Source organism: Notothenia rossii, assembly GCF_949606895.1.
Source record: "Notothenia rossii genome assembly, chromosome: 2".
Taxonomy (NCBI): domain Eukaryota; kingdom Metazoa; phylum Chordata; class Actinopteri; order Perciformes; family Nototheniidae; genus Notothenia; species Notothenia rossii.
This window is the reverse complement of record NC_136904.1, coordinates 58033354-58056474: the sequence shown is the minus strand read 5'-3', so window position 1 is coordinate 58056474 and position 23121 is coordinate 58033354. Positions and strand designations below refer to the sequence as shown.

Sequence of the window (23121 nt, the reverse complement as noted above, 5' to 3'; positions counted from 1 at the left end):
AACTGAATGTACGAAATTGGCTTGCAAAATGTAGTTAAGTATAAAGTAGTATAAAAGGAACATATCGGGTTAAGGACAAGTACCTTAAATGTGTACTTAAGTGCACTACTTTAGTTAATGTAGGCTACTTAGTTACTTTTCACCACTCAGACTCAGCCTATTTGTGTCTTCTTGTGCCTTCTTGATATCCATGTTTTAGGTGTCATTTGACCAACACTGCAGCAGATTCACCTCGGAGCGACTGTATACATATATTTATATATGATATTATGTATGTCACGGCTGCTTCCTCTAAGCTGTACGTCCCGCTGCAACCATCAGCCCTTTTAAATCAAGATTCGGCGTGTTATATCAGATATGGATGGAAATTAAATTCCCTTTGTATTGCTTTGTCCTCTAAGCACAACAGCAAACAACAACAACACACAGATGCAACCATGTCTTGTTAACAATTTTATTTCAGCACATAAAGCTCCCCAAATATACAAATGTCAGAATATAGGACAGAATCAAGCAAGTGCAGAGGTGTAAGCAGCACAGGATCATGGTCAGGAAATGATCTGCGCTGAAAAAACTGAAACGTTGACTTTAATTAAATAATTTTGTATAACCACTTCATATTATTGCTTTCACCTAACCGCATACAGTTATGTGACACCTGTTGACATAATACATTTAATTTAAGTTGACATTTCAGTTTTCTCAGTGTGGGCTGAGAAAAGTCTGGTGAAGCACTCTGTACAGAATACATTGGTAATATTAACATGTTTGTGACCTTTTAAATCTCTTCTTACTTTCACATTCTTGGATATTTAACAGTGAAGAATCCAGTCGCTCATTTACACTCAAAATAACTGTTATTGTGGAAGAATAGTGAATATTGAGTGGACTTATCAATGGGACATTCTGTGTGACTGCAATGACGTTTCTGATCTGATATGCATAAAGGCTAATATTATTTAATATATGTAGCAAACATGGACATAAAAGAGAAAGACAAAAGCTTTCACAGTGAAGCTCGTAACAGTTGAAAGAGAACCAAATATACTGCATGAATCTGATTTACAAAACTCAACGCTCTTTGAAAATTAGCTGAGAAAATCTTCATAGAAATTAAAGAAAAAAGGCGCTTCAGAACGTGTAGAGGAAGTTTTCAGAAGAATCCACATACTTACATTGTAAAAATAACTAAAGCTAAAAGCTGTTTCGCCATAACTCTAATGGTGCCAATATACTCAAATATGAACAAATAATGTCTAAAAAACAACATTTGGGCTCCAACTATTGAAACAGCAGGACCTGCCAGTGTGATAAGGCTTACTGACTTGTATAACCTTGAACAAGGAGGTCATGTTTTAGTTTGTTTGTTTGTTTGAAGCTTTGCCAGCAGAAAATACTGTGAACCGGTTCCAGTTTTTTCTGGTTCCTGTAAATGCCTATATGTCAGCGTTAGCACGCTTTAATATATCGGATTAGCAAACAACATTTTAACTTCATTTTCACACAACACTGCTCTCAACTGAAGAGGATAAAGTTCACACATAAACAGAACAAAGTGAAGAATCAGCGAGTTGATAAACAGGTTAATATGGCTTTTAATATGACTGATTCCAGACAGGTTTTTAATCACTTCAAAGTGCAGTTATTGTTATGTCACCCCACCTTTCCTCAGAGAAATTCAAATGCATTCCCAAAGGAGAGAAGTTTCACAATGTTTCCCTGAAAGTGATGAAAACCACCATATGGCAATTGTTTTTTAGTCTTAAAATGAATCATTCAACTGTTACTGAAGAAACAGATGCTCTGGTAATCCATCATTCATTATTTGATTATACATGAAAGGTGTAAAGGCACCTGCACATTTTGTTGTGATATGGCCCCCCAAGTGAAGTATTTTGTTTGCAGTGAATACAAATAGTCACAGTAGGTTACAGCAGTCAGCCAAAATAATATTTTAAAATAGAAATATACACGTTTCTTTGATTCCCTGACATTTGTGATCAGTACATGGCTCAAACATTACAAACAGTAAGTACAATCTAAAGTACTAATTACAGTGACAATAAATCCATATTTTCTATCTCACAAGACCTCACTGGAAGCCTAACACAGGTCCTAGCTAACGTAATGCTAAGTATGCTACATGCTAATGCTTCTGGAGTGCTTTAACAGACAGCAGCCTTTCAGGAAATCACAGCCTCTCTCTGTTGGCTCATGACAATCATTGGTTCTTCACAAACCTGTCTCTTCACAGGACGTTAGTCATACTCTTTGGACGTCTGCGGGACGACGACCTGCTTCTCCTTGAAGCAGCGCCTGAAGAAGGTGAGCACCGAGTTCAGCAGGTAGTGTTGGCTCCTGCTGGAGGCCATGCTGTGGCCTTCATCTGGGAAAATCTACGCAACAGGAAATACAAATAACTGTCATTTGTTCTTCTTCAATGTATTCAATTGATTGTATTCTAAACGCCAGTGACAGTGACATCACACAGCAGTTTAATGCTTACAAATCCTTAATTTTGGAAATTCACTTTGTTTCTGAGAATAAGACACTATACTAAATCTGTAATTAGTAAACCGTCTCATTAGCTTAGCTGAGCTGTCCAAAGCAAGACCCAACCCCTAGGTCAACAAATGGAAGCAACTATGAAAGGCCTTTAACCTGCATTTTCTCTGATGGCCAGCAGGGGGTGATCCACTAGTGGAAAATAAAAAACCTTAGATTATATAGAAGTCTATAAGACAATGTCACTACTTATTATTTGATTGATTAACACAGAAAACATTTTCCTGACAATTTTATGTTCTCAACTTCTAGTTTAAAGCCTTTTCCAATTCAGCATAATGTTAATTTAGTAATATATGGTCCCATTCAGAGTAAAATTAATGATAAAGAAGGATGTGTTTCAGGAAATGGCTTATGATATACTAACGGAGGATGTTGGGCTTGGGTGTTATCCATGCTTTCGTTTTGGAACTTTAACCCTTTCATTATGTGTTTTCACTTCATGAATGTTTAATGCAAGTCTAAAAATGTGTTGGTATTTATAAATCAAGTTGGGAGACAGAAAAACAAATACTTAGCTACATGTAGGGCTTTAAAAAGGTAGTACACACAGCAATGGAGGACGTGACGGTGACTAGGTTCACTTCTTGTCCAAAGGGAATAACATCTAAAGTTCTTGACATAAAATATAAGGTTTATGTCTTGTTTGTTTAATCTTAACAAAAACAGATCAAAATGTTTCTTGGCCAAAAGCAGTTGCCTGGCTACCAGCATAGACTACAGGAAGTGGCCTGTCGCGGTGTATGTTATCTTTGGACAGAGCCGGGCTGACTATATATTATTTCCTGACCCCAGTTTGTTTGCTTTGTTTAGCGAAGTGGCTGCAGTCTCCAAAAATATACTCCCTGTAAAAGCATGGGAATGCTATGAATCTTTACATCTAACTCAGAGTGAAAAGGTCAGTATCAGGGAGAAGTGTCTGTGACATTTCTATTTTTTTAAGTTCCACTCCAATAAATGCTCAGATCTCTATTCTTGTTTTTCTTTGAAAATGTTTAAGGTGCACATTTCTCAACATGTTAAGTGTTGTCTGTACAAGAACTAAATTAGTATATGTTCAAACCAATAACACAACAGTTATATGACAACATGTGTCTTGTTCGTAACATGATGTCCCTCAGAGAAGAAAGCAGCAGTTACCTGGAGAGTGTAGTTCACATTTAACACTGACAGCAGTTTGACCAGCTCAGCAGAATGCTGGAAATGAACGGTGGCTGGAAGAGACAGACAACTGAAATAAGAATGTGACCAAGCATGACACAAAAGCTTCTCAGTCCATTACACTTCCACATTTGGGAGGTAAATGATAATGCATTGCTGGGCAAAGCGTGCCCAGCAAATGTAATGTTACATTAGCTTTCCAAATTCCACCAACCAATGCAAAGAAAGACCCTGATTGTACTTAAACATGTTTCTGTATGCAAGTTCCTAAACATACTAGGTATATTTTCTTAATCTCCAATACAGTGGCAGGAGGCCAAGAACAGTCATCTTTAAGATGCTGTTAGACACACATTGAATACCACAAAACAAAAGTCCATTCCTGGAGTTGTCCTGCCAATACACGTTATATACATCCACCTATCTGCTGTATTGAACCTCACCATCTGCTGTGCCGTGGATGATCAGAAAGTTCAGAGGGCTCGATGCTGTGCTGTTTCTGAGCAGACTGGAGATCTGTAGGGACAGAAAACAGGACCGTGAGCATCCGCTGACCAAACACTGTCTCAAAAACATCCCATTTATTTACTCTAAGCCAGAGGTCGGCAACCTTTTTGATATGAAGTGCCATTTAAAAAATGTTTATCAGCGTGCCAACGATCGAGAATCATCAGCAGGAGGGCGGGGGAGCCTCGCTGGAAGCAGTGTGTGGACCTGTCATTGCAACTTACATGATGCCGAATTTAACAAACACATTTAAATAATTGGTTTAAACGGCATAATAATAAGGACGATCGTCCGTTCTGTGATTCTCCAGAGCACACCTATATTAGGGTCATGCAGAGTGAGATGAGATCGCTGTCCCCTTAAGAGAGAGAGGGGTGTGTGGCTTGTGCATGTGTGTGTGGATGGTAGAGCGACAGTTAGGGAATCGGGAACGTGTGTATGTTTCTGGAAGTGAAACGAGGCAGCAGAAAAACAGAGGTCTGTGATGTATTTTGTGAAACAGAAGAACAGCTAAATAAATGCAACGGCCTCCCAAGAAGAGCTCGCCTCTCTCCAGTCATTTAAGCTAAAGTGGGTTATTGAACCTGAAGCTTGTTGCTTCTGCCCTCCTCGACTACGGTCTGGGAGCCGACAGGAAAGTTCAACACACAGATGGCCAGTCCGCCCCTTTGTAGCATATTATTTCGATGAGAGATGAGCAGATCGCCACTGGGCTTTCAACTAAATACACAGCCACGCAAAAACTGCGGCATTTGTACAGCTCCTTATGGGTACTGCAATTAGTGAAGTGCTTTCCTCCGTGGTGAAACGATCAGCACTGCACCACGGAGGAAAGCGGCAGAAAGTTACCTGGAGTTAAAGAGAGCGGGGCTGTGTTGCGTGCATGGCTTCCTTCTGCAGGTAACGGGGAGACGCGCTCTGGCGGCGGTCTCGTTCAGGATCCGAAAATACAATTTAAATATTTTTGCACACTTATTCCACTTATTCCTAGTGTGCCACTGGTTACGGTGCCGCGTGCCAATGCTGGCACGCGTGCCAGGGGTTGCCGACCCCTGCTCTAAGCAAACCTCAAGTTATGGTCTTATATTAAGGGGGTAAACAAAGAGCATCAGGTCAAATAATCTAATCTGTTAACAAGATCAGTTCCAGTACTGTGTAGAGCACATAAACTGACAAAGCAGGGGAATTATTTATCCGTGGACAATGCATTTGAAACATACCACAACAACCACAGACAGACATCTCTGAACCACACCTTTTTCTGGTGTGTCCCCAACCAAAAAGGTACAAATAAAATACTTGTCGACTTTAAATTCCAATTTCCAAATTTGATAAAAATAAAAAACATGTTTTTCTGCTAGAGCCCACCGAGCACAAAGATGAACAGAATCAACCCGTCTTATCAGAAAGTTGAAGAGTAGAATCCTCTCTCAGCAGAAAGGTGAAGAGTAAAATCCTCTCATGAGGCGCTTTCACACCGGAGTACTTTTCCCCATACTTTTCCCTTTTAGTTCCGATAGTTCCTGGGATTTTGCGTTCACACCAAAAAGAGAACTTAGTTCATGAGAACTTTCCCCCCTGTTGAGTCTCTGCTAGAGAGCAGGTACTTTCCTGGGGAGAAATAAGTTCCAATTTCTATCGGCTGGGCGAATTGCAAACCACGGCCCGTAAAACTCTGAAAAGTTTTGTGAAGCCTCCATTGTATTTGCTGGCATTAGCATTATTAGCATTAGCCCAGCGCACCAACGGAGAGAGACTAACTTATGGCAACACAAAAGAAAACATGGGAACGGTGGAGATGAGGAGGTGTCTGCGTTCTGCGATTTACTCTGAAGGCTTCAGTAGAAGTTGCTGGGAGTCCCAGTAGCTTCTACTGAAGCCAGTCCCCAACGACTTCCCGCCGGAGACTTCGGGTGGCAGTATACGCCGTGAAGTTGTTTGCGGCCTGCCTGTAAACCCAAAGCAGAAGAAGAAGAAGAGACGTCAGTGGCTTCATTTGCGTAATCTTCCCTCAGGGACTTATTCCGGTGTGAACGCGATCTGCTCTTTAGTTCCATGGGGGAACTAAGTGCTGGGATCTAAGTAGCCTACGACAAAGTACTTGGTGTGGAAGCGACCTGTTCCAGAGGCATGACACAGGAAATGTGAGTGTCTGAGAGGAGAAAGAACACCACTCTGCGAGGTTCACTCCCCCCTCTCTGCACAATACCCCTCATATGAATGAAAATAACAGGTGTGCATGAAATCGCTCCAGACCCCCTGCTTTGTGCTCGTCTCACACATTATATAATCTCCTGCGTCTCATTTACATGTTGAATGCTATGATAAAGTGTTTACACCAGTCTAGTTTGTATTCAGATGTTGGGAGTACATTGTGTGAGTTCTGAACACGTCTCATTCAAGCAGAGAGAAGAATGAATAAATGAATGCATTCTATCTGTTTACTCGACATGAAGCACTTATGCTTTTGTGGAAATAGTAGCACGTTCTTACTTGGTATTTGTGATCGTCTCTCGCTGGGAAGCCAAAGTATTTCTCAGTGTGGGCCGACCCTTTATGAAAAGAAAACGTACACATTGTGAGCAGTGCTGTTGTATTTCCTTCACTATACCTTCACTCCATGTCTTTGAATATCAAATTCACTTGACAGTGGACACTCAACATATTTTGAAAATAATCAGTATTGATGACCAGATACGGAGTAATTGTGTTTACTGGCTGTTTGGATGCCCTTGTAACCCTGTTTCCTACAGTATCAAGTCCCATAATACAAAACGGCATTCTTAATTAGGTTTTGAGGGGACTGTACCCTGATTACGGTTGCAGTTTCAAACACGCTGTCTAAGTTGTGAATTGGACAAAAACAAACTGAACTGCTCTAGTTAGATTGTTGCATTACATAGGTGTGTTTTATACATTGTTTAGCTTAGAGACGTAAACAAAAAAAAAGAAAAGTTGACATCCAAGACAACAACAGCGGTATCTATCCTTCCACCAACCCCAGTCTCTACCAAGCAGACTTCTTCTCACTTTGATTATACATTTATTTGTGATACATTTCAAACAAACATTAACAGGGAGAAAATATGTATCCCCTTGAAACATAATTGCTGTTTCCATGTAGGGGAACGTCATTTTCCAAGCCCAGGCAGCCTTGTCAAATTTGGATTAGCAACGTGTTGTAATCTTTGCTAAACTGTAAGGAGGTCTGATATACCGTAGAGTCTCCAGTTGGTGATGGGAGCCACAGCGATACCACACTGGAACATGGAGCTGTGTGAGAGGAGCAGGAGGGAGGACAGATACCCTCCGTACGCCTGGAGAAACACAAGACAGCTGCTTTAACAAAGAAACATCATACATTTGATGTGGTTATTTATCAATTAGATAGAAAGGTAGTGTTACCTTTCCATATACTCCAACTCTGTTGCGATCGATATAGGGAAGTCTGACCAAGTGCCTACAAATGTTGAGAGGGTTAACTACATAGCAAAGATAAAGAGAACAATTCCTAATGAGACCACATAGTAAAAGATTGTCCTTGGCTTTACAAATTCATCTGAATCATAGTATGCCAAAGAAGTGTCTTCCTTCTAAATATTGAGATGTTCATTAACCTTTTAATTAACATGTCCTGTTAAAACCTGTTAGGCCCCAAGCCTGTTTTTCAGGTTTCAGGCTCGAAAATGACATTCCCAGAACAAATGCCCATATCTTCTTTTTTAAAAGGGTTAAATTAATCTTTTTTCTCAAAGTAATGATAAGCCTGGTAATTGGATGTAGAAAAGTCAGAATCAATATAGATGTTTTTTATTTTAAAGAAAATTCAGATTGAACATGGTAAAAAACTGTAAATTATAGTGTCCGTCCAAAGAATATTTTGTACTTATAGTGAAAACTAACTTGGATGATGGGTTAGTAGACTAAAAGCTTTAGGAATCCAAAGTACAACATATAATAAGTACCCTGTATGAAGATTGATGCAAAACAAGTGATATTTGACCTTTTTAGACAGATTTAACAAAAAAACTCTTCTGGGGCCATTTGGGTTGTTTTGTTCGATTTTGACATGTGACATCTCTTTCTGACCGTTAGAGCCAATATAATCCAAGGGAAATCGTCCCGCACACACTCATGTTAAAAAAAAGGTGGCGTTTCTGCGCATGCAAGCTTGCAGCAGAGGGGAGAAATATCGCTGCTCTGATATCAAGCAACGGAAAAGCTTTTTTATTGCTCATAGATTATCAGAACATTTCAAAGGGGACACAGTCACATTGGATATTAACCTATGGATTGACTACAGCATAGTTTTTATCGTTTTAATGCCATTGAAGACCAGTTTAGAACAGACAAAGCCATGTTAAAGTTGTGGGCTACCTAGCACCACATGTTTTGATGTACGTTTTTGTTGATAACGTTGCGAGTTTGTATCTTTCAGTGTTGAGGTGGGAACCGTTAGATTATGTGTCTCCTTGCGATCATAAGTACAATGTGTTGGATGTGCACCTAGGATAAGTAATAAGGGAGCTAGGAGTGATTTTCGGTGCAGTAATAGGTTAGCAATTTTCGCTCGGGGCTAATTCAGAGGGTCAATGTTAGCATTGTGTGTTTTTATTTTTTTTTTTATTTTGAAAAAGATCAGTTAAATGACTTTTTTCCCGTTATATGGAAACAAAATATTCATAGTTTATTAAATATTAAGGTTCCTTAGACGTTGTTTCCTGCAAATGACATGATTTCGGCCCCGGAACCGGGTCCTTGGGGCTTAAGAGGTTTTAAAGCTCAAATAAAGTTCCAAAATGAAAGTTATGTAGATGTCCAGGAACTTTGCCTGACCATCATTCTGATGCCATTCCTGGAGGTTCAAACAACCTCGATATATGTTGTTACAATCAATGGACCTATTCATCTATTTTTTAAAGATTTGTTTGCACAATTTGCATTTACCGGCTTAAAAGATAATGAAAACTGAACGTCATTTGTCAGTTAAAGAAGCCATGTATATATATATTAATATTATTAACAATTTGATTGACATAGGGCAGAAAGCTCTATAGTCCGGGAGCCAAAGCCTGATTTTTGGATGAACCTTGTTTCGTCTGATAAAGTATTTTTTTCTGCTGTTCCTTGTAGCTTGGAGGTTGTCACTACCCGATCTGCAGCTCTGCCCGATCTGCAGTGCGCATGTGCGAGGTGGTCCGCCATATTGGACAACTCTGGACGGCAACCCAAGAAGGACAGCCATATGCCATACATTTTTGCATACATTCACAGTAAATATTTATTCAGTATGATAGCTGTCTAACAGAAGTTAAATCCATTTCTCACTTATTCTGACAATGTACTTAACCCCAAATAAAAGAACCCAATAAAAATAGTTTTTAAATAATAGTGAAGTCACGTTGTAATAACAATAACTCATCTCTCTCTATCTTTATTTTTCAGCTTTGCCAAAAGCCACTGTGTCAAGTGTCCTTCTTGGGTTGCCGTCCGGAGTTGTCCAATATGGCGGACCACCTCGCACATGCGCACTGCAGATCGGGCAGAGCTGCAGATCGGGTAGTGACAGAGGTACCTCTTCAAAATACAGGAGGGTGCCTGGTGATATCCCTTGAGCATTTTTGGATATTGACCCCTTCATGGCCAAAACGCCACAATCCCAGAAAAATAAGGATTTATGAGATTGCATGCAATAATATTGAAATATATTCAAATCAAATGCATCACATTTGCCTTCCCCAATGTTTACATTCATACAGTGCATTGTATTCTACATTATGTAATATTAACCCTTTCAAGCTGACCAGGCAAAACATACTTTTATAGTGCAGTGAATTCTGCAAAGACAATGCGTGGCGTTTATTACCAACAACAAAAAGGAAAGGCAAGCATATTATTGGATAAAACTTTGCTCATTATCATATGTGACCTGCTCTATCAAATTCAGTCGCATTGACCCGAAGACACATTTTGAGTTGTATACACTGTTGGAAAGAGGATATTCCTAGCTTTCTAATTATATCAGGATTGTTGTTGAACTCCAAATATTAAGCAAAATCTGTCACATTATATAATGACTGTCACCGAGTGATCATTTTGAGAAAAAGTCCTTTAAAGTTTCCTCTTCTCTGGAATCCATCGATCTGATTGATTATTAAAACCCGGTATCACGGCAAGACGTGAACAGTTACACGGTAATGTTAACCCATGTTAACCAGTGGAGAAATAACCGGAAATGCCAAGCAAATGCTACCCCGACGTGATGATTTATTTTTTAATAGTCACACTTGATTACGCCGATTTTCTTGTTTCCCCAGCTGGTCGACACCTCTTTTAGCAGAAACAAAGGCTACATTAATTTATTAAATCGATGTTAATCCATGCGTGTGGATCATAGGTGTGGATGTGGAATTAACGGACATGACGTTGTGCGATTGCGTTGCCAGGCAACAGCTTCGGTTCATGTTAATTTACAAACTCTTCAACTACAACCGTAGTTATATTTAAAAACATGTTAGAAGTCCTCACGAAACACTTTAATGCAAATTAAAATGTAAATGTGAAGGAATGTGTGTACAACAAAATACATCGGTGATAAACGAAACCGGAAACAGACGTAGGCAAGATCCTCAGCTCGATTATTGGATGGTTTAGCCGCGATGCATGCTGGGATTTGGTGTTTATGTGATGTGAAATCTGAAAACGTTTTAAAAAATAAAATAATACTTTATTCCGAGTGTGCTTGCCTTTCTCTTTGAAAGTCATCACATAACATAGCATTGTAATACACGGTTCGGCTGCATTAAGTATTACATATCTGACGTAATTCTCTATTTATAGAGCCCTGCTGAGAAAACTATAGACAAACAGGAAAACTGCGGCCAAAACTGAAAATGTGACGTGGATCATAAATATATAAGCAATTCAACAACATCTTACATTTCTTTTCACACAATACGTCTCATAGCATTATCAACACTAATTCGGCGGACTTTTATATTTGATTCAATTGGTAGATAGGCTGTATTTACACCATAATGGTGCAGAGCTGATAGAAAGGGACACCTGGTGGTTGAAGAACGTTATTGAATTTATAATTTTATTATTAGATATTAATAGGATCCCTATAAAGTATATTCATTATTCATTATTCTCTACTAATAGTTAATTAAAGACTGTAGGCTATATAATGACTAGTTTGCACACCCCTTTCAAGATTTCAAGATTTTCTAGGCTAAGGTTTTTTGACATATATTATACACAACTACGGTGTAGTTATGCAATGAATGAAAAACTTGGGTCGCAGGTTCCTCAACAGTGCATTACAAGACATCTATCAATATGTGTGTATGCCTCCACCATTAAACTGTCATTCTGCACATTTCTTATACTATCTACATACATCTTATAAGAGTATAATACATATGTATAATATCAGTGTAATAATAAACAAATAATAAACACATAAATGCTTAAACATAGTTAACATTGCAGGAAAGCAATATATTAGACATTAAGTACTTTGTCAGGCTTAATATTTATCTGTAGATACAAATGTCACTGTGTGTATATATCTACGGTTGTAGTTGAAGAGTTTGTAAATTAACATGAACCGAAGCTGTTGCTCAATTGCACAACGTCACGTCCGTTAATTCCACATCCACACGCATGGATTAACATCGATTTAATACATGAATGTAGCCTTTGTTTCTGCTAAAAGAAGTGTTGACCAGCTGGGGCAACAAGAAAATCGGCGTAATCGAGTGTGACTATTAAACAAATCATTATTATATTAATATTGACAATAACAACCGACCGTCGGGGTAGCATTTGATTGGCATTTCCGGTCATTTCTCCACTGGCTATCATGGGTTAACAATATCGTGTAACTGTCACGTTTGAAGGGACGAAATCGTGACATCTTCACGTCTCCCAGCATGGTAAATCGTCACATGTTCACGTCTTGCCGTGATATCGGGTTGGATTATTAGCGGAGCAAATTATCAAAATACCATGGAGGGAAAATATTTTCGTTTGGATTACTGGTCTGGGGGAAGCTCGTAAGTGTGTATTTGTGTATACGTGTGTGTTTGTGTAATTTTGCGTTTGTGTGTATTGTGTTTGTTTCCTGGTGAAAACCCTCACCAGAAACACTGGCTGTTGTTATGCCTGCTGTGACGTAAAGTTACTCCGTTCTCCGCTTGTAATTATGCCATTACAAGCTTCAAAGTTCTATTTATCATCTGAATTTGCAGAAACAAGTTTAATATTCTGAAAGCCAAGACTTTGTTTAATTGAAATCAGATGAAAACAAACTGTAACGGACCTTGCCGTGTTATCTATGATTACTATACGTCTTACATTCATAATTTCAGCCGGAGGGAGGGGGGGCGGCGCTGCGGAAGAGCAGATTGCGAGTGAGAGCTGTCATCTTCCCTTTACAAGCTTCAAAAATGTATTTATCGTGTGATTTTGGAAATAAAAGTTTCATATTCTGAAAGCCAAGACTTTGTTTGTTTAAAATCAAACAAAACACTATTTTTTTAAGCAAATCCATGTTTATTTTTAAATGAGCCATTGCGACTTCCGACTGATTTCGATGGAGCGGGTCACATATAGAAATGACACATTACAAATATTGTCTAGTCTTAGGATCTTGAGCATCCCACTCTGAAACATGCACAGAACATTGTGGATGGCAAACCATGCACTTTACAACTGCAATTATTGGAGTTGCAAGGGGTCTCACTCTTGCAGCCACACCTGATCATCTCCAAAATGTAATCTGGGACACGTTTGGCATCTTCTGGTAGATGGGTTGGGATCAGTGACCTATTACACGTATCTTTTTTCCATCCAAATTCCTGTGGGTTCAGTGCTGGCAGCAGGTTTACATTGAGATTTCGCCACAACATTGCCTGAAAGTGGGCCCTCTTAACATTCTCAATGAAGGCTTCATTTGTTGGTGGTAGAGCAGCAAGGTTTGGAGCAGACATATGACCTTTTCCATTATTTCCCCCCCAGACAAGTATCCTTGTGTGTGACATGTCTGTGCTCTCCTTTATGCCATAACAGGCAGTGGCTGGGTCGAGGACTTGCTGGAATGGTGCATCCATGTTGCCAATGGCTGATAGTTGGTATCCAGCTTTCAGGACTTTGATGACAGAGCCTTTTCCCAACCCATAGTAAGACGTTATAGTGTCACATCCCAATATGGCATGGGCTGGTAAAAGGTTCTCGACAATTTCTGAATGCTTGGACAGTGTTGCCTTGATGTTCACTATTGCTCTTTCCTTGCGGGGGGATTCCATGATGAGTTGTACATCCAGTCCTGCCTGATGGTAATGGTGAAGGAGTAGGACAAACACATCTGTGTCAGCAGAAACCACAGAGATTGGATGGGCTTCTCCAGCACATCCCAGGACTTGTTGGACAATGATGGTGTCAGCTTCTTCCTGCTGATTTTCTAGCTGATATTGGCTCCTTCTTTCTTCCATCCTGATCTTGATGGGGCATGAGTCCTCCCCTGTCACCACCAACTTGTGTTTGTTTGTGCCCCGTAGATGGAAAAGCCTGTGTTCGGTCAGTTCCTTAAATAGTAATAGGTTGAGCTGTTTCTTGTTTTCAATGGATGACAAGACAACTTTTGGGAATGTTGGGCATAAAGGGGTTAATATCCGAAAATGCTCAAGGGATATCACCGGGCACCCTCTTGGATTTTGAAGAGGTACCCCCAAGCTACAAGAAACAGCAGAGATGTGTTTCCACCCTAAGAATTTGGTCCCAATTCAGAAAGGCTCATGGACTCTGTTGATCCTCTATACATAGTCCCATTCGCAACAACCATCTCTTTCTCCCCCCTTACACTGATGGGGCCTTCTCTATGTGGCAGATATTAGGTCTTATCAGAGTAAGGGACCTTTACATTAACAATGTTTTCGGTAGCTTTAGCCAACTCTCTGACAAATGTTGCCTTCCAGGCACTCATCTATTTCGCTACTTCCAGGTCCGAAACTGGGATAAACTGAACAGCCCTTCCTTCCCCAATATCCCTCCGGGTTCAATAATTGACTCTATTCTGGACACTCTAACAATCGAAAAAGGTTTAATTTCAAGTATTTACAATTAGGTCTCCCGTCTCACAGAAACATCTCTTGGTAAAGTCAAACAAGATTGGGAAGAGGAACTAGTCCAAGCTATATATGATGAGGTCTGGGATGGTGCATTAGCAAGAGTGAACAATAGTACGTCCTGTTCCAGGCTCAATCTTATACAACTTAAAGTTGTCCACCGTATCTATTACACCAACTCTAAACTTTCCAAAATATACCCTAATGTCACGGATACCTGTAACAGATGCCACACGTCACCAGCAAACATGACTCATATGTTTTGGTCTTGTCCTCGCCTACAAGGATACTGGACAAGCATTTTCAAACACCTCGCTGAGGCCTTGGACGTGGTATTGACACCATGTGCAGAAACTGCCATTTTTGAGGTACTACCTGACCATCGAATGTTGAGGAGGAAAACTAAGGACAGTATAGCCTTTGCATCTCTATTAGCACGTAGAAGAATACTCCTAGAATGGAAATCTTCTATACCACCTAAAGCATCTCTATGGCTTAAAGATCTAATGTTGTACCTGAACTTGGAGAAGATTAAATATAACCTGAGGAGCTCCTCAAAACTATTTGAATCTGTCTGGGGCTCTATGATAGCCTACATAGCTGAAGTTAAGATACTAAATTAAGAAGAAAGGGGAGGGACTACGAATGTATGTGTATGTTTTTATTTTATTTTTTCTTGTGTCTCTTTTTATCTGTTTTTTTTTTTTTTTTTCCTGTCTTTTTATACATGTATGTATGTATGTGTATGTATGTGCATGGGTATGTACACACATGTATGTGTATGTGTATATGTGGGTAAACATACAGTATGTGAGTATATGGGTACATGTATTACTGTTACTATTCTTTATTTCCTTATCTATTAATTTTATTTTAATTTTATCTTCGACATTACTTTACTTTTACCTATACATGTATCTATTTATTTATTTAGTTATTTAATTTAATAGCTAGGACCGAGAGGGGGGGAAAGGAAAAACAAAAAAAATATATTGACTTTATAAATGTTAACTCATTGTGCCTGACTCAATACAAAAAATATTTTTGAAAAAAAAGAATGAAACAGCAGAGAAAAAAAAGTTATCAGATGAAAAAGGTTCAACCCCACAGCTCCCGGACTACTATGGAAACAGGCTAAAATGCTGTGTTCCATATTTTTATCTTTTTATCCATGTCTTTATACATGCTCTTACAAACCTAAAAAACATACCATTACACAACTAAAAAGTAACAAAATGAAGGTGACGGCTTTGTTACCAAAGTTTTAAATGTCTGAGAACTACGGTGGCCTTCAAGCAACGTAAAAACATGAAAGATCCTCTCTAGAGTTTGGTTTATTCCTTCTGATGTTGTTATTTTTACCATTATTATGTTATTTTTATCTTCATTTTCCTTTTTATTTATATATTTATTAATCTTTGTTCAGTCCTTGTGCTTTGGCCAAAATGTCCCTCCAGGACTCAGTAATGGCTGATCATATATGAAATAGTAGGTATCAGTTTGGACTTCACTAAGCATCTTATAACCTTATCCACAGTTTAAGGAGCAGGTGTAAGAGAAATCTATAAGTACAATTTCGAAAGGCCCCAAATCAGGCTGCTATGTGTGAGCAGATCTAACAATCAAGCCAACCTAGAGACTCCAGTGTGACTGTTGAGATACCTGATACTGAAACCTGTGTTAAACAAAGGACCATTGGATGTTTGGTATAATGATCTACCAGCATGCTACCTAGAAGTCATTCTGTTTTACAGTTGAGCAACTTGTCCCCCGAAGTTAGTTAATTGCAAGTGTAACCCTAGGCCAACCAGGGAACTTTAGATATTTGTTCTAATGATCAACCAACTCAGAACCTATTATCAAGTATAAAGATTGAGCTACTTGTTCCCTAAAGTAGAGGACCGGCTGCCAAAACCCAGGATTGAACCAGGGTCCTTTAGATCTTCAGTCTAACCAACTGAGCTATGTTGGCACAAAATGCCACAATATGGTGGACTACAGGAACAAAATCAAGCAAGATCTCCTAAAAATATCAGAGTTTACAGAACGTACAACTTCTGCTTAAGTGACCACAGCCACAGCTTACTCCAGAGCTGTGATCTGGTCCTGGACATCCACAGTCCCCAGCCTCTGGTGGACCTCGTGCAGGACCCTCTGACCCTGGAAGCCGCTGCCCCGGCCATCCAGACGGGCCACGATGACGCTGTCTGAGCTGACCAGCACTGAGTCCCAGCCCAGAGAGAAGCGCTCGCTCACCGCCTGGCCACCGGGGGCACTGTCTCTGTGGAGGCACAGGATACTGTTTTTCTTTACCCCAATAATTCATAACAATCTTAATTTAATACATGATTCACATTGATCTGCATTATTTAACGATGAATTTAAAATAACGTACACGATCAGCAGAAGTGGATGCTCCATGGATTCATCCAAAGCTATTGGGACAATTAACTCCAGACGAAGGGCTGCAAAACACAAATTCATGGTTTTAATATCATGTGCACTGTCGACTTTAACAGTTGAAACTGCTTTAAGTGAACCACAGATCAGCGGCACACATTTATCAAAATGCTGTGGACAAAATCCTACAAGAGAGTAGAATATTTAGCTTATTGTATTTGACTTTTTGACGTTTGTCATTGGGGAATTTCAATGTTTCTAGTTGAATTTTGTCATAGACATCTACAGTGCATATTCAGGACTGGTAAAATAAAAATAAAAATGCAATGAAACTGCTTAGGAGCTTATTTTAATAAACTGACATTACTGCACTCTAAACACATTTTGTTTAGGCTGTAGCTTAATTCTTTTTAAATTAAATGTTGTACTGTTTATTTTTCAGTACTGTGTTGTATTACAGTGTTTTTAAATTCGACATATTACAGTAATCTCACTACAGAATTATTTGGTTGTAAAAAGCGAAATAATTCATTTCAACACTACTGTATGCAATAAATATACAAGTGGATGGCTATGATAAATAAACCTTGGTAAAAAAATTGATTACAATAATCCTCGATTTATAGTGATCATACAGTCATGATCAGTGTAAGATGTTTCCACTGTTTAACATATAACACATGTTTAACTCATAGCTTAACATTCAGTTAAGAGGGGTATTCTATAATGAAGATGAGTCACATTTGAATGTTGATATGGACTTCAGGTTATTGACACAGTGATGTGAGAGCCGGAGAAATAAAGAGGCAGTCAGGGTGTGTGAGGCGTTAACTGGTGTGAACCAGCGCAGCAGAGAGGTCCGTACAGCACCGTCAGCTGAGGATAAGTGAGCGTGTCACATATCAGAGAGCATACAGGACTGAAGACGTGAAGAAGCCAGTCAATTAGTGCTTTGTCCTCAGGCCAACACTACTGCAAGAGCACCATGACCTGAATGAGAAATATTATACAGGTGATGTAACTATGGACAGGGTTAGGAGGGTTACTTTGTAAATGTAGTTAGTGCCCGAATACTGAATACATGGCTCTGAAAGTAATCTGAGACACTTATTTTACTGTTTTAATGGCTTATCAAGAGCACAACTCAAACACAACATCTTGGTGTCATTCTGGACAGCTCCCTCTTATCTGCACCCACATAAAAAACATCACCCGGACTGCATTCTTCTCCAGACTCCTGTCTCAATCCACTGAAGTCCTGGTTCATGCATTCCTCACATCCCGTATTGACTATTGTAATACCATGCTCTCAGGCCTTCCCATCAAACTCCTCAATAAACTTCAAGTCATTAAGAACTCTGCTGCCCGGATCATCACCCGTACCAAGTCCTCTAACCACATCCCCCCCATCCTCACCCATCTGCATTGGCTACCTGTAAAATACCGGATAGACTTCAAAACCCTCCTGCTCACATTCAAAGCCCTCCACAACCTGGCCCACCTATCTGGCTGACCTCCTACCCCCTCTCGCTCCCTCCGCTCCTTCTTTGCTCGCCTGCTAACTGTCCCGATCCCCCCCTAGTCACGATGGGGGCTCAGGCTTTTAGCTGCTCCCATGGAACTCTCTCACCCTTCACATCCGACAGTCTGACACACCACATTCACGTCCCTCCTCAAAACCCACATGTTCAGATCAGCCTACTCACTGTAGTGCTACATTATGTCTCCTGTTTCCCAACATGTTCCCTGTTACAGTCCTTTTGCACTGTCTTAAACCTTTCCTTAGAATATTTTATGAATTGTAAGGTGTCCTTGGTTGCTTTGAAAGGCGCCTCTAAATAGAATTAATTATTATTTATTATTATTATTATTATTATTATTATTATTATTATTATTATTATTATTATTATCTGAAACGTTGTAATAACTTTAAAAACGTTTTCCAGTCACTTGCCCCCATGCATTCACTCTCTCTCTCTCTCTGCGCTCACAGACATGCTGCAGCGCGGTGCACACATATCTGCCGATAATGAATATTATATTTTGTGAGGAAACCTTTCCATCAATAGTTCCAGTAAGTATTCCAAAAAGTATTCACTTCAGGTTTACGAAAGTAACTAAAATCAGATTGCTCGTTTTTCAAGAAAAATCCTGTAAGTCAATATAGTGACTTACTATCTCAATATATTGACTTAGCTATCTCAATATATTGAGTTATATATATTTTTAAACATGCATATTAGCAGTATATTGGCTCTTTATTTGTCATTATAAAACACTTATTAATGCCTTATTCTACATGACCATATTCTACAAGTAATAGGCCATTAGTTGAGAGTTTTTCCTCAATAACCCTCTAATTGACCTGTACAGGTTCCCTATTCTAAAGTTGCCTCCTCTTCACACTTTGTAAATACATTATAGCACACAACTACTGAAATTAACCTCAACAGTTCATGAACAAAGTAGGCATATGTTCAAATATCTGTTTTATTAATGAACCACTAAAGAGAGGTTCAGACACATACATGTACCAAAACATGTCAAGTTTCTCGAAGGCTGAGAACTCATATGCAGCCTGTACTGTACAGATTGTATGTATTTGTGATCATACTTTGTGACCTGCTTGTATATTCTTACACAATAGGTGTACTGTTCTCTCTATGTGTTGTACTGTCTCAGTGTGAACATAGATTAAACAGCCAGCCAAACTCTTTTGAGAGCCATGCAGGGAATGAGCAGCCATGCTCCTTTATTGGCTTATTAAAAAATAAGTTACAAGTTTAATGATTTCATACATGCAAGTGTAACATACACAGATTACTTGTAGAATATGGTCATACAGAATAAGGCATTAATAAGTGTTTTATAATGACTAATAAAGAGCCAATATACTGCTAATATGCATGTTAATTAATAACCAGTTGATGGTGAATTTGTGTACCTTAAAGGTGACCTATCATGCAAAATGCACTTTTGTACGTCTTTTATACATGAATATGTGTCCCCGGTGTTCCAGGGAACTCACCAAGTGTCAGAAAACACAACCCTCTCTATTTTCCTCCGTACCCAAATCTCTTAAAAAGGGGCTGCAACGGATCTGATACAGACTGATCCAGATTTGAACACTTCTGTGACGTCACAGAAGTGGTGCTACGGCTATTGGGCCAACTCCACCAATCAGGAGGAGACAGCCACGGACATTGCCGTTCGAAAGCGCTGGAGACGTTGTAGTACATATGCCAGGCCTGTAGATGGTGCTGTTCTCACAGAATCAGCCCATGAAAAGACAGTGTTAAATTGAGCGAAATGAGGAATGGCTAAAATGCATGATCTGTTTGGTATTTTGACAAATAAAAAGTATAAATATGCCTTATATAGGTATGGTCCTACACTATATTATTCAAATATAGCATGATAGGTCATGAAGTTGTACCGCTTATATGATGAACATTGATGTATATGTGCCTTATTCTGTATATTACATAATTGTTTCAATAAAAAAAAATATATAACTCAATATATTGAGATAGCTAGATGGTAAGTCAATATATTGACTTACAGGATTTTCTTTTCTTCTTTTCCTGTGACGCAAACAGGCTTCCATAGAATACTGTTACTTGTTTTTTGTATTCTGATTATGTAACGTTGTTACATTCCGTTACAACCCAACCCTGACTATGGATGTATAAAGAGAAAAGGCAGGGCCTTGTTCATTGATATCAAAGTTGCTCAGTTGATCATACTTTTTTTGCCCAATGATGTCACAAACTGACACAGAAGTGTTGTACCGCCGTTTGGCCAATAGTCAAATTTGCTTCAACACCTGACTCACTTTCTGAGGCTGGGATTGAACCCCCACAGTACTCCTGAAAAGAACATGGTTGTTGATGGGAAACAGGCCTGTCTGAGTTTTAATGACAGGACTCCCAGGTGACTGTGTTTCTACTCAAAAGACCTTTAATCTGTTTTACATTGTCCCCTCTAATTGTGAACACAGATTGGAGAAAGGAAGCCATATGGCAAACGGTCCCCTCTAATTGAAACAATATATGGCTGCCTTTCTGATTCCAGGTCTGTTTCATAATCATCTCAAAGAGCTGCACCTGTTAGCTCCGTGCTGTGTATCCAGATCTGCATATCTGACATATAGATGTGCCTGATCCTGATTGTCCCGATGATGGGCGGGTACTGTCCTGCAAACTATTACTGTCACCAGCAAGTCAACGGGTTCTAGTTTGCTCAGTACCAAGTGAAAAGGAAACTAAGGTTTCATGGGTGAAGGATTGAAAAAACCTAATTTCCAAGTTAGATTATTTCCTGCAAGGCTGATATCTTGGCCACATATTTGTTCCAAAAATGTTTAGTTTTTTTACATGTACACTTTGCTGCCGCTGACCTTGTGACTAGTCAGTATTGCAGGGGACAAAGGACCAAGGACTGTAAACTTGACATATAATAGAAGATGTTAAATACTTTAGATGGAGCACTTTGCTTGGGATTGTTGCGTACGTTCCCATTTTAGCCAAAATATAGTGACTGTGCTCAGTGCCGACTCTAGAGTCTGTGGGGGCCCTAGGCAAACATTCACTGAGGGCCCCTCGAACCAGCTTCTCATCACCATTCACAGCCCCCGGAGCGGAGCAAGGCAACGAAACTTCAGATAAGAAGCAGCATTTTACGGCGCGCTATGCGCCTTTAGGGGGTTTCCCGACTGTTTCCCTTTTGTCGAACAGTATATATTTTTTTTTGTGGCTGTTATAAATAAAGTTTTTTGGAGCTTACACAACCGACTAAGCCTATGTATCGAATGGACGAATAGAACCCCGTCACATATGTTGTCAGAAGTGGGATGGCTAGTCGGAAAGGGCTGGGCCGCGTTGCGAAGCAGCGCACAGGACTGCGTTCCCAGCGTCGGCAGCAGGAGGGGAACGCGGCTGCCAAATCAGAGCGGGGGTCTCCATTGGAGACGGAGGACGATGATGAAGACAGGTCCTGGGGTGCCCCCAGCAGCTCCTATGGCCTCAGGGTCAACCAGTGAACCAGGGGGAGAACTACTGTCACTGATGAAAGACTTTCTATCAGGGCAGCAAAGGCGAGAGGAGTTCCTGTTGGCAGAGCTCCGAGACCTATGGACTTCTGTTCCAGTTGATAATCCGTTGCCTCAATCAGACGCCGATAGCCAGCCTGATCAGCCAACGCCTGAGTGGAGGCATTATGCGGAATCGAAAATCCCACCGTACCAGTGCGATGAGGACATTGAGAACTATTTATTGCGGTTGGAGCGCATTGCCAGAACGTGGAGGTGGCCAGAAAGGGAGTGGGCATGCCGGCTCGTTCCACTGCTATCAGGGAAGGCATTGGAGGCCTATACTGCAATGGACGAGGAGAGAGCCCACTGTTATAGAGACCTGAGAGAAGCGTTGTTGACAAAGTTCGACATCTCCCCAGAGACGTGTCGGCAGCAGTTCCGGTCCATGGTGGTACCGTCTGAAGAGAGCCCCATCGAGACCTACCATCGCCTTAAAGGTCTCTACTCGCGCTGGATTCAGCCAGAGCAGCACACCAAGGAAGAAATTGCAGAGGCCATCATCTTGGAGCAGATGCTTCGGATACTCCCACCGGAGGTGAGGACCTGGGTGAAAGAGCATGAGCCTACAGAGAGTCTTGCGGCTGCCAAGCTGGCGTGCCAGTACATCAACGCCCGCAGAGGAGGACCACCTGCACGCTCAACCACTTTTTACACCCCAACCAGCACTCCAGCGCAGGCCTGCAAAAAGAGAGAATCGACCAGAGTTCTCAGGATATCCTAGCACTGCCTCAAACCAACAAGGAGCTGGTAAGGATTTAAATTGCTATTACTGCCAGCAGCCAGGCCACATAGCTTCTGTGTGTCCCCTACGCAATGCTAAGGTCACAGTCGCTTGCTATGCACCCCGGGCAGAGTTGGGGCCCATTGGGGATCAAGAGGTACGTGTTCAACGTTATAAAGCTGTCACTGTTAATGGCCAGCAGGTCACTGCTTTGTTGGATACTGGTAGCTTCATGTCTCTAGTGAAGCAAAGCTTTGTGCCAATTGGAACTATGGACTGCAGCAGACAAACAGACATTTTGTGTGTTCACTTGGGATGAGCATCCCTATCCCTATTTAGGGGGTAGGGAATGTTCCGGTTTTTGGACAAAATTAACATGGGATCACTCCGATTGAATACAACATCGACCCAAATTCTCCGGTCAATGACAGGAGAGTTTTGAAAGTGACAAAACACTGTTCCACACATTTAAAAACACTTAATCAATGTTTACCCAGGATCCATGCACCTTTCCTGGCTTGTAAAATGTGGTGATGTGCCCTGGA

The 23121-nt window shown here is 40.3% G+C and overlaps 1 protein-coding gene across 2 annotated transcripts in view; it reads right to left on the bottom strand.

The window, feature by feature from the left end:
• Nucleotides 1-440: 440 nt before the first annotated feature.
• The window catches only part of LOC307028837 (inactive dipeptidyl peptidase 10-like), a 500108-nt gene continuing 477427 nt past the window's right edge, over nucleotides 441-23121 (bottom strand). For both annotated transcript variants that reach the window (XM_079664182.1, XM_079664183.1), the window contains 8 exons: nucleotides 16759-16828; nucleotides 16450-16644; nucleotides 7639-7693; nucleotides 7451-7550; nucleotides 6727-6785; nucleotides 4170-4242; nucleotides 3706-3779; nucleotides 441-2396 (listed from right to left, as the gene is read on the bottom strand). In XM_079664182.1, coding sequence (XP_079520308.1) covers nucleotides 2259-2396; nucleotides 3706-3779; nucleotides 4170-4242; nucleotides 6727-6785; nucleotides 7451-7550; nucleotides 7639-7693; nucleotides 16450-16644; nucleotides 16759-16828 — 764 coding nt within the window. In that variant the 3' untranslated portion in view covers nucleotides 441-2258. The remainder of the gene's footprint in view (nucleotides 2397-3705; nucleotides 3780-4169; nucleotides 4243-6726; nucleotides 6786-7450; nucleotides 7551-7638; nucleotides 7694-16449; nucleotides 16645-16758; nucleotides 16829-23121) is intronic.